Raw genomic sequence first — 16,104 nt, forward strand, 5'->3', positions numbered from 1 at the left:
CGCTGTGTGGTTACCAGGGGAACGAGAGCCTGAAAAGTTGTTCCTGTCTGCTGTGTTTTCTCCCAGAGAAATGAATTTCACCGGATTTTCGGTGCTGCTTTTATGTTTCACTGTTAGCCGAACGTACGCTGAGCATCATCGCTTATGAAGGAAATGTAGAGTCATATTAACGTGTTTTGCTTTGCTGTCCATTCACGGCAAGGTGGGTGCATTTATTGGCTAGTTGGCGCTAGCTGCTAAAGCTATAGTAGCTAAACCTGTTGTAGTCCCCTATCGTCCATAGTAGTATAGGTTTAATTGACGGAAGCTTTTGAAATGTTTACTTTATGCAGCCGTTTTTGCCATGTGGTGGATTAAAATTGGCTTAAAATATTATTGAAGTAATATGGGTTCCGCACTTTCGCCTATGGGCTAAAGCATTGACGCTTCGCGCTAAAATTCAATAACGTGAGTGAGTGTTGGTTTGTACTCAAAGCAAGGGCTACTGCTCGTGTCATTTTTTTTTTTGCTCAGTGACCTACTCAGCGCCGCTGCTCTGACAGTTTCGTGTCATCTATGGACCTTGTGTGGGAGGCAGATATTGGTGGTGTGAGGTTAAAGATGCTTTTATTTCTACGCAGGTACGGTCATCAGAGGAAGCTTTAGACATCATTGCCCAAAATGCCGTCACCACAAGTTCTCCAGCCGGTTCTTAAAATGAAAGTAGACGAGCTTTTTCTCAACTGGTTGAGTGATCCTACAACTCAGTCAATACTCAAAGATTATCTTGATCTAATCAAAAGTGGACAGCCTGTTGAATTGAGTATTGGGGACGCTCAAGATAAAAGGTCGTTAAGCTTCAATGAAAACAACAATGTGGCATCACAGAAGAACCTGGCAGAGAAGAAGCCTGCTCCCTTAAGTACACCTTTCAGCACCCCATCTACCAGTACCCTGCCTTCCCGAAGTAGCAGTAACACCAGAATGACTGGACCAAGTGGAAGAGTACTACGGAGATCTCTCAGCACAAAGAAGGTAAACTGTGTATTCAAACAATAACTCCAATAAATATTTTCCATGTTTTTTGATAAGCATGTAACTCATTGTTGAAAAATGTAGCCAAAAAGTCTTAAGGTGCCGCAGGGAAAAAATCCACACACATACTAAGATCCACTAAACAAGGAGTTCTGCTGTTAGTCAGCTGTTAGTCAGTTTTTGTTTTTTTTAATCCTAAAGGTGTTACACTACAGAGCTTTTGATTTACTACTATGAAAAATAAGGTGTGCCACCCTGTTCTTTTTCTTCCTGAAACCACCTGAGGTACTTGAGGGTGTGTTGGACAATGATTTGAATATTTTAAACTCTTTGCATACCGATAGTAAACATGTACTTAAAAGTCGAAAGGGGAACCTCTCTTTGCTTTCTGGTAAGCCAACTATAAAAGCAGTCCTGGCTTGGCATTTTTTTACACAACAGCTTATCAGTCTGGTAAGTTTATCTTTATAGTTTTAGTGCACTTATTTGTATGTTTAACTGGCAGTTTATCTGCATATCTTTTTGGTATTGTGCAATCCATACAGTAACCTGAAATTAAATCCATATTTGCACATTTAAACCAGGGTTTTCCTGGCACAGAATGGGCCTTTTGGTGGGGCAGCAGCAAAGCGAGTATGATGTGGAACAGGAAATGCAATCACTATGTGGTACCTTATTTGATAGAAAACTATGGGTTTTCTTGTTATTTCTGACCATTTTAGGATCAAATAATGTTTATCGGCCTCATTAAACTCTAATTAATGAAACTAGCTGAAATCATAAACTGGTGGTTTTCCAGTCAGTAATGACCATAACAACTGCTATGTTAATGTGAGTTAAATGAATGACGGACAAATTTAATGTACTTGCAAAAAGGACATGTCTGAGCTTGAAATTCTGGGTCAGTGTTAAAAATGACAATTTAGCCAAAAGTGGTAGAGTTGTAGGGCCTTTTTTGTTGTTGTTATTGTTTAGTTTTCCTTTTTGGAACAAGGAAACAAGGAGAAAAAAAAGAAACTTCCCTCTTCATCACACTATATTAAACAAGATCTAAAACAACTTTTAACCAGGGCAAAACTGATGCAACACACTAGATAAACATTGGCTTCTGCCACTGATAATTTACTTTAGCATCAAAATATCTCATGTGAAAAAATCGTAAACATTAATGTTATCCTCCTTCTAGTTACATTTTTGCAATCTAGAAAAAATTCAGTTTTAGCCAAAAGTTGAGCTTTGTCATACAAAGCATACATGTCCAGTTTAATGGTACATCTAAATGGACATAGTGTGCATTTGGCTTATATTTGCTTAGCATCTGTCTTTGCAAAGATTTTTTGTAATTCTTTTATTAAATTCTGTATTAAACTGATTTAAATGTCAAGTTTGCCTCACTTGTACGTTCTGAGATCTCTGTTTGCTCTGACTGGCCACAAGAGGATGCTGAGTGGCCTACAGCATCAAAGACATTCAGAGGCTGTCCACTCTGCCCTGTCACAGTGGAGCCTTCTTGTCTGTAGGCGTATGTAGTGATTATTAGTCAAATACTTTCCAAATGTTCAGGCCTCACCCACGAATTAGTGTGGTATGAGAAGTGGGAGTGTCTGAACCTAGCCTGTCCCTGGCGCTCTGGTTACATCTTTCAGTCTGTGCGCTGTACTTCTTACTGTGCTGGGGCCAAGGTGTTTTACTTTGGATTGTTTAGATTATGGCCTAAAAAGAATCTACACAAAATAGTTAGCTGCCCGTAAATATTTTGTATATCTGCTCAAGGACTCATAATCTGTTAGGATGAGAAGTGCAACGTGAAAGCCTAGAGTAGTGATAGATTATGGACATTAGTGCATGTGATGACAGTGAGACAGCCTGAGACAGCTGGAGGCATACGCTACTCAGGACCCCACCTTCTACATGTTAGTGACATGCTAAAGAGGTGCATGAGGAGATCTTCAAGTACACATGTAAAACAACAGAGCAGGAGAATGAGATCTAATGTTTGTTTCAACTTACATGTTTATATATTAGAAACATGACTAGCAGTACCAGTAGTAGCAGTAGAAGTAGTATGTTATAAAATAAATAATTATGCTTATCTATGGTCTTACAACTTACTACGTAGCCTTATAGGCTCAGACAAACAACGTATTTCAATTGAGGACAATAAAATGAAATTAACTAATTAAACATCCATCAGTTTTTAGCTATTATAAATTTTTGGGTTGAGGTAAAAACTCATTCTTCATAGCTATAGTTGATTATTTAATAGCCTGACCACAAGAGGAAGTGTGGATTGTAGAGTCACTCTTTGAAACTAGAGTAATCAATTATCTTTAACTGTCTATCAGGAGCTTCCTTTGTTTCTGTTCTTTATGTTGAGCCTTAATCATTTGAACAGTTGGAGGGTTGACAGTTGAATCTAAACTTTTGGATATTTGCATACACACACACACTCTCACACACCACTGTGAAATTTGCCCGCTAATGCCCTCTCTCCGCTGATCAATCAGTTATAAGGCAACTGCTGGACAGTTTGTATATTCTGCTGTGATGTGTCATGGCATGTGGCCACACTGTGTCACTCAATATTAGAGGGATTGTGAGGGTGAATAAATGCAATACTTCTATTTTAAGACAACAAAATGAATTCCTGCATACAGATGCATTCTTCAAAGGATTACTAAAAAATTCAATTTATGTCACACTGATGCAGCCTGGAACAGCTGGTCTGACTTTGACATCAGACACTGATATAGATAGCCTTGGTTCCCTTGTGCTGGCATTAGATACCCAGAACTCTGCCAGTGAGATGAGGTGTGGCAGCACATTCATCTTCTGCGTAATTTCCTTTGAAACTGCTTCCATTAGATGCTGCTCATTGTCAGCATATGTAGTCGCAGGTCTTTTATTTACACTATGTACAGTAAATATAAGCCCTCCCGTGAATGCTTGGCTTTCAGAGCTGCTGTGTAGCTCAACACGTAAAATCACTTCAGTGTTAGGAGTCCAACTGGTCAAACAGTGAGTTATTGAAATATAGGGCAGTGAGAGCACATTGCATTTGAGGGTTTCACTTTTTTCTGTTCTCCGCATCTGCATTTGGTATATCGTGCATTTCTTAAGACATCTTTTTATAACATGCTTGGTTGCACTCAGCAACATAGAAGCTATTTGAAGCAGGGGGTCTGGGGTCACGTTATCAGTTGTCTGACCTGTCAGAGAGCGCCAGGTGTTAAAGTGTTTCCCGCAAGTGCTATTATTTTGGAGTCTCAGTCATTTGTGTGTCAACATTGTACAATAGCAAATGTTGTTTTCAACTAGTACTGTGAGCTTTCTGTAAAACTACAGGATGCTTTGAAAGCATATTTCTTCAGTGGTGGCATCTCCTACTTTCATGAGATTTGAGTATTTTGATAAAAAGTGTAATTGTTTGACATTTTAATTCCTATTACCTAGTTTTGCCATTAATGTCAAAAAAGTACGGTACATCTAAATTTTATCATCCTGCTTAAATATCTTATGGTGCCAATAGAAGAAAAAACTTTAAAATTCTCTGCGCTGTGTTGGTTCCTTTACAGTCTAATCTTTAAACAAACAGACTGCAGTGCTGTTATACAAGTACTGGTGTGCCTGTGTACGGAGACTTCTTGGCTACAGCTTCTTCCTTTACTGTTACAGACCCCTTGCTGTACTTCTTGTCCATATTGGTTACACTGATTTTCATTCAAATGTCTAGGTTAGACTGCTGTGACATTTGTTACTCACATCATGTTCTATCTGTGACCACTGTGTTATCAGTTACTTAGCTGCATGTTTGACAAACATTCACATCTATCCCAAATTCACATCTTGGACATCTAGTTGTGGGGATTTGAGTTAGAGCTTTCTGGATTTTCCTGTAGCACTGGCTTTGTTCTCATTCTGTGAACAAGCTGTGGCTCTACCAAAGGGTTGTGATGGTTTAAGTTGCCACTGATTGGATGTAGAAATCATGTCACTGTCAGATAGGATTGGTGGGTTTGGTCTCTTGAATATCATAGTTGTAGAGTATGAGTCTGCTGAACCCCATCTAAAATCCAGCTTCATCTTGCCATCTGAGTGCTTGAAATGCTAACACGTAGATCTGCCAGAGGTCTCTAACAGTGAACAGTGTGTTTCATAATCTCATCTGTAATTCAGTTAAGTCAACATGACTTAACATATGGTTGTGTACAAATCAGATTTCACAGTTTAGAGATTGGACACATTATGGAGTCAGCTTGAGTTTTCCTGCTTTTCTGTTTACTAAGTGGCCCATCAGACTGTGGATGTTTAGCAGCTTGTCTGTAAGATAGTTGCCTCTCAAGGTGCTGTTCAGACAACTTTCCTGGAGTGGCCCTAAGATGATTTAGTTTGTTATAGCGCCTGCTGGAGCTCGTCTTATCTAGTTAATTGAAAAGCACAAACTTTATACAGAACCTGTGCACCATCACTTCTCACACCCATGGGGTTATTTTTACATGTGTAAAACAACACATTGTTATCCCTGCTGTGTCGTGATGGCTCTGTTTATGGAACAGACTTCACATTTTGTTTGCTTATGCAAAAATAGACTGAACAGTAGATGAGAGTTCAAGCTTGAATCTGGTCAAGGGTTTGTTGGGGTTTTTTGTTTTGTTTTGTTTCTTTTGGTTGTGCTTTCCTTTCTATGTTTCATTTGTATTGATGAGCATCAGCATAAAGCAGCTGATGTGAAATGAATGTATACAAACAGCTTATCGAGCAGCAGCATCCTGTAGGGAAGACACCAGGGACTGGGATTGAGCAGAAACCAGTGGAAAACTGTGGAGTCCTGTCATCTAAAAATACAGTGGGTGTGCTTTTAGTTTCTATGGACAATGACGTTAACAGATACAGGTTTATTTACATAGTCTTCTGATGCGGACATCTCTATGCCATTTCTGTTTGATTAGCTACTTGCATGAGAAGGTGTTTAGGCGTTGGGCTTTGCCCTGTCTACAATCTCTGCAGTCAAGGCAACTCTACAGCTGTTAGATCAGTGCGTTTATGGAGAATTGATGTAATTGCCGTCATTTCAGGATAACAGCAATCGGAAGTAGATGTTTGTTTGAGGACTAAAGATACACTCATGTTTTTCCAGATCCAGTTTCTTGGATTGCCCAAACAGTGCTTGGTGGTGCTTTTAATAGGCCCAGACTGGTTCGGTCATCAGTCTTTGAATTTGGCATGTCCCGTTGCCTCGCTCTATTGCCCATCAACTATAATAAGACGTGGAATGGCTGGCAGCCTAAGCTTGCGAAGGGAAGGCAAAACAAAAACCACCAGAAGACAGCATGCAAAACGTATGGGAAAATGTATGGCTGTCTAGATATGATCTGATGAGTGGACCCTTGTTTTCTGTCATTAAATAGTATTAAATAAATACCCTTCTTATTTACTTTACATACCCATGCATCAGTAGCTTGTCCTGGCTCCCTTCTCTTTTTGTGATCTATGTTTGAAGCCAGATTTAGTGACAGTAGAAGTAATATGCAGCTTTCATTATATTCCATCACTTCAGGGGTTTATTCTGAATGTACTCATTAGCACCCTGATGCCTTTTAAAGAATAAGGAGGTCAGTTTCCCATCTTTCTTGTTTTGTGGAACCTTTCAGAAGGAAAGCCAGTTAACTTGAACAGTGTGACATTGTCATATGGAGAGCCATCCTACAGTTGAACTCTGGCTACTGCTAGCTGCAACAACAGGTCTGTCTCTTTACATAACCTTCAATGAGGACTCAGGAATGCAAACTGGAAAGGGCAGATCCATTGAACCCCCTCCCATCCCACACATACACTAGGTGACTCCCACACACATGCACCCAGTTCTTCCTTATCTCCCCAGCAGCTTTGAGGCAAGGGCTCCCTGACCCTGCTGCGTCTGTGTGTGTGCGTGTGCATGTTGGGTAGAGGCTGGGACAGAGCAGCAGGCTGAGCTGAAATTGTGAGACCAGATCTGGAATGGGAGAGAGAGTCACAGTAGCAGCTGCTCTCATGCATTAAGTGGCTCTCACTCAAACGGAGGACAACCACAGGGACATACGCACAGAGAAGCTTCACTGCCTCCATTGCCTTTTAACTTACAGTGGTGACTGCATGGTCAAGGGGATAACGCTGGATTGAGTGTTGTTTATGTTTATGTGTTCCTCGTCCTGTGTGGAGCGAGGATGAGGATGAAGGAGCTATCCCTGCGTCAGGACCCTGACCTGAGGAAGGAGCTGGCTCTGCTGGCACGTGGATGTGACTTTGTTCTGCCCTCTCGGTTTAAGAAGAGGCTGAGAGCCTTCCAGCAAGGACAGGCAGGTGTTTGTGTGAGTGTACGCTGTTTCACACAGGCTTTGCTGGCCTGTCAGTGAGGGGACAAGTCTATTAATGTTGACTGGTATTTATGGGCTTACTTTCTTGGTATTCAGATGTCACTGTAGCACAATTACTAATTAAAGTACAATAACGGATTAGGCAAATAAAGGCAAAGTAGTAGTTAACACTTTTTCTGGGCATATTATAAACTTTGCTTTCACGCACAGCTGTGTCATGTGAAATGTTGTTGTGCAATCAGTTCTTCTTTTTGTTTGTGAGTTTAGAGTTAATGAAGGTATTCTTCATTTGTACGGAGTTGTAGGAAATTTGAGCGTACTGGATGATGTTTCATCTTTTGTGGTATGTTATGCACAGCTGCCTCTCTGTCCTCTTTCAGACCACATCATGGGGAATATGTAAAATGTCATGTGGCTTAGCAGTTGTGCTCAAGAGCTTTGCTAGCGGTTAGCATGAAGAGAGAGAAAGAGGGGACAGTGCGGGGCAGGGCAACGGGAGATGTTTATGTCCTTTTATAGCCATGGCTCACACCAACACAGAGGACAAGAGCAGAGGATCAGCAGCATTTATCATTTATTAGAGTACAACAAAACATTTTCAGACAGTACTAACAGTCATACAAGTAGAAGCTGGCAAGGAAAGATTTACCACACTGGTATGTTTAGATCTTAATTTAAGGCCTTTTTAAGCTATTGTTGGATGTTTTATTGTTACAGTCATGATGTTACATGGAGACTTGGTCTAATAAACTTTGGGTAGAATACATGTTTGACCAAAATAAACAGCAAGATGTTATTTTTGGTGTCTTAACTGAGCAAAGCGTGGGTGTGTTTATGTAGTTATTAGAGGCCTCACAAAATGGTTTGGTTAGAGCATTCTTGACTCATGTGAATAGTCTTTGAGAATGACGATTGAGAGCAAAGTATAGTCTGCTCGGGCTGTATTTAGTAACTGGGTGATTTTTTTATTTTTATTTTTTTACATTTAACCTTTATTTATACAGTAGGGCTGTTCGATATAACGATATATATCGGATGACGATAGAAAAACGTCTATCGTTTCATTTTACGCTATCGTTTGTTTCGTGGTGTCGCAAAATAAACTGTTTACGGCAATATTTTTTCATCATTTTGATGGTCACTGTAGTGGCTATATTAATTCCTTAAAGTTCTCTCTTTCTCTTATATTTAATATAACCACACTACTGACGGACAAGCGCTTGTTTTTTATGCGTTGTCGTTAGCAACAACGACGGTAAAACCACGGCGTGTCCGCTTGTTTATTTTCCACATAAACCTTTCACAATAAAGCTCAAGATCCTGTTGAGGCTTTTCAAAATAAAACGAGTCACGTGAAAGATGCAACGGATGAGAAGCAAAAAAGAGCCGCCAGGTGCTAAAAAATAAACCTTAGACTCAAACGTTAGAACAGACTTTTCTCCGCAGCACGCTGTGTAATAAATACTCACAAAGAAAACGGCGGCCGTTACAACTTACGTCTAAAAATGTATAGTTCCATGCATCAGTTAAAACACTCGACTCCAGGTACACGACGCCCAGCTGGAAACACTTCACGCAAGTCGAGATGCCCGAGATTCACAGAATTTACAGGAAATGTTACATTTTTGTAATTTATATCGTTATATCGACGATAGATGTCTTAATATCGGGATATGAGATTTTGGTCGTATCGCACAGCCCTATTATACAGGTAGTCCCATTGAGACTCAATGTCTCATTTACAAGAGAGACCTGTTTCAGACAAACAAATAAAATTGCAACAATAAAAAGTAGTCTAATGGTTACACAGTCAGTCAAGTTCCTAGTGATGATTTTACAAGGTAATTTGTTCGTCTTTTAAAGCCTGCATAGTGATAAGTGCAGCATAACAACACATTTGGCACTGAGTGCATTGTGTCTTTTTATGTGTAAGGCTATGAAAATATCTTCATGGCTTGTTGATTTCTACATCATAGCACCGTGTGAGTGACACAGTGGTCATTTTTATCAGTGACTTTGATATCTTCCTAATATGTCAGCTATGCTCTGTTGGTGTGGTCAGTTGGATTCGCTGTGACATTCTTGGGCATAATGTTATGTTGCCATTGTTAGAATAGAGAATATGTTATTTTCCATTGTCAGGAAACACATGTTTTCATGGTTAAACAAAGCATAAATGAACAAAATAATAATTATACAGCACAAGCAGCCAAGCTCTGACAATAAAACATGATGTTTTCTGCCTGGGATCATAGTAATAATAACAGACACAGACGTATGCAAGCTCCAACATAAAGGCAGGTTTTTATATCACTTAGGAAACTGGGCAAACACAAGCATCGAAGGTAAATACATTCATTTCAAACCACTAGCCTCTGCTGTGTACGCAGAGTATATCCCTGACTTAATCCTGTTTCACTTTTGTTTCTTGCCTATAATATCCTGCCAATAAAACAAATAAACTTTATTTGTATAACATTTTTTTCAAGACATAACTCCAAAGTGCTTCGTAGAACAGAATAAAATAGATCACAGTCAATAATAAAGAAGAAAAATACCCACAGCTAAAACAAAACAAATAAAAAAGGCAGGCTTTCATTTTTCTGTTTTTAAAAAGCGGTTGCTCTCCTTTTGAGGCACACATTCATAACATTGCAGTCCGTAACTCATTTAGTTCCTCAGCTGTGTTTCCCTCCACTAAAGACAACTATAGTGGCCGTAGACGAACAGCACTCGTTTAAGTGATAACACTGTCACTCGTGATTTACTTGGGTACTTGAAAGAGCCATCCATAATGTTATATGTTAAGTCACAACATCTGCCGTGAACAGGCTAATTTATTGCTATGTTTGATAATGTGCCTCTCCACTTACATGCATTTATTAGGAAGCTTGTATTAAAATCTTGCAATTATTTTTTTCACTTATCTTTATATGGATTTTAACATTTAAGATAAAATCTTGAAATTCTTTGTTTTCCTTAAGTGGAAACAAAAGTAGAGCGGTTTTAAAATGACTTATTAAAACACACTTGTTGTTTTAAGTCACCATGTTTACATCTGAATCACAGTGCACAAAAATTGCAAGACTAAATTTAGCATAATACCCTATTGTAGTTGGCCACAGGTAGCCTGTAATCATTATTCAGTACAAACTGCTCATTCTCCAGTAAGATTTCAAACAAAACACCCTTTAGACCAATCATTTGACTAATGTAGCCCAAGTTGTCCACATCATGACTATAGACTTCTACTATCTGCAGATTGCCAATCCAGTCTAAAGCCCTAAATTCTTAAATCCTTTTGACACAGTTTCATAAATAAATGATTATAAGTTACAAACACTGGCAGATATATTATTTCAAATCTTTTAGTGAATTTTTATTGGAGCGAAATGTCAGTCACATGAATAATTGTGATTGCTGAGTAGTCACAACTCTTCCCTGATGGCCTTTGGGCTGCTGAGAGGTATAGTTACATGAATGCCAGCAATGTGTAGAGTTTGTGTTCAGGCGAGCCTCGAGCACATGCTGGAATACTTGAGCTGAGTGGTCTTAGCCTTTGCTAGCATCAGCCGCTAACTGCTTGTTTCTCTGTGTTTATCCCAGGCTCAGGTGAGGACGGAGGAGCCAGTCACCACAGCACTGAGTGAAAGCATTCCCAAGTTTTACTTCCCACAGGGCCGCCCCCAAGCCAACCTTAACATTGACGGCCTCATTTCCAAAATTGAGAAAATATTTTCCCAATTCCCAAATGAAAGGGCCACCATTGAGGATATGGGGCAGGTTGCCAAGGTGAGTACATCATTTGTAGCATGGAGCTGCCACACAGCAAATTATTTTCATTAGTGCCATTTAGCTCCTGACTGTACGAATGTTTGCTGATGTTTAAAACCTCCTGGAAAAATATTATTTCCGTGACCTTGAAGAAGGTTGGTGATGGTCAGAGGGGAACCTGAGTAAAGAGAGCAATGACAGCTAGGTTTCCTCTGGGAAGTCTTTAAACCGTGAAACACTCATTCTAATTCTGATGTCTTTTCACTATTCATTTCTGCATTAATGGTCACGTGTGTTTTGTGGAGTTTGCATTTAATCTTTCCCCTCTTATCTTCTCTAAATCCTGATCACACACTACCCCGTTTCTTCTGCCACCTTGTCTCCATAGGCCTGTGAGTGTCCCCTCTACTGGAAAGTGCCATTGTTCTGCTCAGCTGGAGGCGACAGGACGGGCTTCGTGTCCGTGCACAAGTTTGTGGCTATGTGGAGAAAGTAAGACAATAGCTTCTCTTATTCTCACTAGACCACTGGTGCATTCACTCACAGCCAAATGGCTTAAACAATCTCCTTTGAACAATGATGACCACTCGCTGGGAATAACATACACTGCTATTATCTCTGCTGTTATTTCATTTTCCTTTTCATTCCTAAACAAAAATCTTTGCCCTCATAAACACCACAAGGGGAAAGACGCTCTGTATATATACAGTGTATAAATGAAAACATCCTTTCAGTGTCTTTCTACATGAAACTGAAAGGAATACCGGGGAGCTTTTATACTGGTGATTTGCACTGAATGTGGTTGTGTGCAATAGGCATGCTCTTGTATTAATATATTAAGCCTCCAGAGAACTGGACAGACTTGCCCTTTGACTTTAGCTCATGACTGAGCCATTCTTAGAAGAGGCCACAACAGACACTCCCATTATTTTTGAGTTGCTACCATAACACTCCATGCTTATAATCACCCGGCAGCGATACAGAATCCTAATTTCAGAATGTATTATACTTTCACATAAGCACTTTTTAGTACAACATTGTCAAACTTATGCTTTTGAAGGAATGATAAAACGGACAGAGGCAACTTAACAGCCAAAGTGGGAGTAACCTTGTAACCATCTGTTCTCTCTTTTCTTCTCCAGAACTCTGCTGACCTGTCACGATGACGCTTCTAAATTCGTGCACCTCTTGGCCAAGCCTGGCTGTAATTACCTGGAACAAGATGACTTTATTCCATTCCTGCAGGTACTGGCTGTAGCACACCCAGGGAGAGGGCTGGATTTGGCAGTGTGGGATGGCAAAATAGCATTGGTTGGGTGGTGCAAACTGGACGTATGTTTTTAGACTGCCCTGCTGAGACTGTGCTTTTTCATGTGGCGGAGGACTAATTCAGGCACCTTACTGTAAGCTAGGAATATAGTGTTATGAGAGAAGAGTCCCCTGATAGAGATGAAAATGTGGCTCATGTTATAAATGCATTATGGTGCTAAAATAGTCACAAAAACCTGGACTTATGGTTCATTTATTGTCCACAAAAGACAGGTTTAATTGACTGTTTGGAAATTCTTACCATGTGGACCTGCTGTGGCAGCTATTTGTATTCGCATCCCAGCTGACAAGCTGTCGGTGTGCCACACAGGCCCCACCCTACACCTGATTCATTTTCATGCTGGCAGAAGTGGCGATCTGAGCTGAACACCCGTTAGCATACCACCAGAGATGCCTTGTGGCTCACGCCGTTTAATTTGTATGGTTCCACTCAGCGAATCGCCTTTGACTGTTTTGATGAATGAAAGGCGGATTGCAGTGGAGTAGATTTGACTGTCCCCGCCTGTTTCCTGTGCCCTGTGATTTATGTGTTTCTCTATGATTTAATTTCTCACAGTAAGAGTCAAAGAGGCACGACGGCTGCCCTGAAATAAGGCCTTTTAATTTCATTGCCGCCTTCACATTTATGTCAACAATTCTTTCCTCCAGTAGAAAGACGGGGAGTAGAATAAAGAAACGACATGAGGGAGTTTCACGGCAAGAATATAGCTGCAGTCTTCACTTGAAATGCAGCACCCTCACTGCGACTTTATGGCGTTAGAAAGGAGAGAAGGTCACTAAGTAAACATATTCTTTTTGGCCTTCCTAACACTTTGTTGTCAGTTAAAAAGGGCTCAAGCTCATCCCAAAACAAGTTGGCTGAGATTTAAAAACAATTTGTAAATCAAAGAAAATTCTAATTTCCTGAAAAGGAGGATTTCTATACATAGCACTGTTTATAAAGTATAAACACTGGCAGCTTCTGATGTGTGAGTCAGTTTTGTTCATTTTCATTCCTTCTTGGAAAATCATGTGCTTTGTATACCTGTAAAGAAAGACAGATGTGGTCTGTCATTTAGCTGGTGTCTGGAAATAACTGCAGAATTTAACTGAGCGTATCTTTTTGTTAGTGCAGAAGGCATAGCGTGTCATCGAGGTGATCTTTATCGCTTGGATTTGTTTGTTTATTTTGTTTGTTTTGTTTGGCTATATAAATCAAGCAGAGTAACATCAAAGTGAGCTGGTTTGTTCTTTATGTTCCCAGGATGTGGTGAACTCACACCCGGGCCTGGCCTTTCTAAAAGAGGCACCAGACTTTCACTCGCGATACATCACAACGGTATGCCTCCATTATACACCACTGCACTTTGTAGTGAAACACGGAAATGGCATTATCTCAAAGATAAGACTGTCCATTGTTTTTCAGGTGATTCAGAGGGTATTTTACAATGTGAACCGCTCATGGACGGGGAAAATAACATGTTCTGAGCTCAGGAAGAGTAACTTTCTCCAGGTATTTATTCACATTTATTTTTTTATTTAAACAGAGATGTATAATAACCATTTCACTCAGTTTGTTCTGGACTCTAAAACATCTAGTTTTTTTTTTTTCTCTTTTCAAAAAATAATAATGAATAATGAAATTACATCAATATGGAAATGCATATTAACTTCCATCTTTGTTATCATTTTTGCTTGAAACAATCTCTGGGCATATAATTGCATAGACAGCAATGAGACTTTATAAACTGTTAAAAGAATCATTTTCAGTAGTAACAGGCCTATAATCATAATGAGAGATTTTTCTACTTCCTGCTGGGCAGAATGTGGCGCTGCTGGAGCAAGAAGAGGACGTGAACCAGCTGACGGAGTTCTTCTCCTACGAACATTTCTATGTTATTTACTGCAAGTTCTGGGAGCTGGACACTGATCACGACCTCTACATAGACCAGAAGGACCTAGCAGGACACAATGACCAAGGTGCACAAACACATCCCTGCCTTTTTTAAATCATTAGTTTGGTCAATTTAGTTTTTTCTTTATGTCCCATCAACATGTATTTTATAAAAATGCATACAGAAGATAGAAGAGTAGTGCTCAGCCTCATCAGAACCAAATGAACTTTGCTTAAGTCTTCCTGCCAGTGGCAGCACAGTCAGTAGGCTGAAACTACATAGAACAAGAAAAGGCATTTGTAAATGTTATTTGGTCCGTCCGGGCTTACTCCTCACAAAACAAACACGCAGCCAGGAAAAAAAGATTTGTCTTTGACACTTCCTCCCCACACACTCCACACCACATGTTCTTGGTTGATGGTCTGTGAGTGAAGCAGGGGAAATGAGACACAAGATCAATAAGAGAGCAGCATATATACTCGGTTCCAATGACGACATGTCTGGAACAATTTCTAACACCGTACAGTCGAAATGATGACCAGAGGATTTATAGCATTGTCAAGATAAAAAAGAGCTACACTAGCCAGTCTGGATTTACAGACTGTGAGAATGGATTACATGTGTTGTGAAAAAGTTGTATAGTAATTGAAGGAGCTGTTGTCTAAGAGGGAAAAGAGATATTTCTTCCAAACACAGTGGATTGGAAGTGACCCCTTTGTGCATTTGTTTTCCAGCCATTTCACAGAAGATGATTGAGAGAATATTCTCAGGAACAGTAACAAGGTAAATGTAATCAAGTTTAAAAAGATGAAAGTCTTATCTCGTCTCCACTGCCAGCTTTAATACTGGTTTTGTGTGTTTTCCATCAGGGACAGACGAGTGTATAAAGAGGGGCGGCTGAGTTACGCTGATTTCGTCTGGTTCCTCATCTCTGAGGAAGACAAGAAGACTGACACCAGGTATCTTGACACTCAGTCACACTGATTGCATCATCCTTTTGCTTAGAGGTTTCGTCTGTACTCACATCTGGCCCCTCCTCTTTCACGTTATCTCTGTCTGATTAGCATAGAGTACTGGTTCCGCTGTATGGACCTGGATGGGGACGGGGTGCTCAGCATGTATGAGCTGGAGTACTTCTACGAGGAGCAGTGTCAGAAGCTGGAGGCCATGGCTATTGAGCCGCTGCCCTTTGAGGACTGCCTCTGCCAAATGCTTGACCTTGTCAAGCCTGAGGTCGAAGGTCAGGCCTGTTTTACATTAATACACACTCAGACATTCACAGTGTAGTTTCCACTTTGTCCACAATCACAGTGGCATGCGTGCACACACATTTTGAGGCCAGGTCATTGATCATTAGCTCAGGGGACACTGATAGATGAGAGACAGCTGCTGGTGTTATCCACAGGGTGATATAAATTCCCTCCATCACTTTCACTGTGTTTAAGTCACCAAGCAGCACAGCTTACTTAGGTGAAATTAAGTTTATGACCTGAATTGTTTAAAAAAAACATGTTTTGTTTTAATAATTTTTCTTTCTTAATTTAATATAATCAAACAAGAAAGTAAACATTAAGTGTAGTTTACTTTTTAAAGTATTTATTGTCAAAATAAGCCGTAGGGAAATTGTTATGTGCAGCCAGAGTTTGAAATATTGTCACCAAAGCCGTATTCTGTTTTGATCTGAGGACAAAACACCACACCCATCCCTCACCAAGATGAGGCAAACCGTAAAGTGACTTAGTAGTTGTTGTAGCTGGGCT

General features: G+C 40.1%; 1 protein-coding gene across 4 annotated transcripts in view; it reads left to right on the forward strand.

The window, feature by feature from the left end:
• ppp2r3b (protein phosphatase 2, regulatory subunit B'', beta) overlaps positions 1-16,104 on the forward strand; it is a 19,502-nt gene continuing 3,398 nt past the window's right edge. For 2 of the 4 annotated variants that reach the window (XM_031741455.2, XM_031741457.2), the window contains exons 1-11: positions 1-202; positions 621-1,014; positions 10,974-11,159; positions 11,530-11,633; positions 12,284-12,386; positions 13,714-13,788; positions 13,876-13,962; positions 14,273-14,429; positions 15,079-15,127; positions 15,214-15,303; positions 15,409-15,584. In XM_031741455.2, the coding sequence (XP_031597315.1) occupies positions 661-1,014; positions 10,974-11,159; positions 11,530-11,633; positions 12,284-12,386; positions 13,714-13,788; positions 13,876-13,962; positions 14,273-14,429; positions 15,079-15,127; positions 15,214-15,303; positions 15,409-15,584 (1,381 nt within the window). In that variant the 5' untranslated portion in view covers positions 1-202; positions 621-660. Of the gene's footprint in view, positions 203-620; positions 1,015-6,948; positions 7,362-10,973; positions 11,160-11,529; positions 11,634-12,283; positions 12,387-13,713; positions 13,789-13,875; positions 13,963-14,272; positions 14,430-15,078; positions 15,128-15,213; positions 15,304-15,408; positions 15,585-16,104 lie in introns of those variants that run through there. The other 2 variants (XM_031741458.2, XM_039599908.1) reach the window with 2 other exon arrangements.

This window comes from Oreochromis aureus, linkage group 16 (assembly GCF_013358895.1).
Source record: "Oreochromis aureus strain Israel breed Guangdong linkage group 16, ZZ_aureus, whole genome shotgun sequence".
Classification (NCBI taxonomy): Eukaryota; Metazoa; Chordata; class Actinopteri; order Cichliformes; family Cichlidae; genus Oreochromis; species Oreochromis aureus.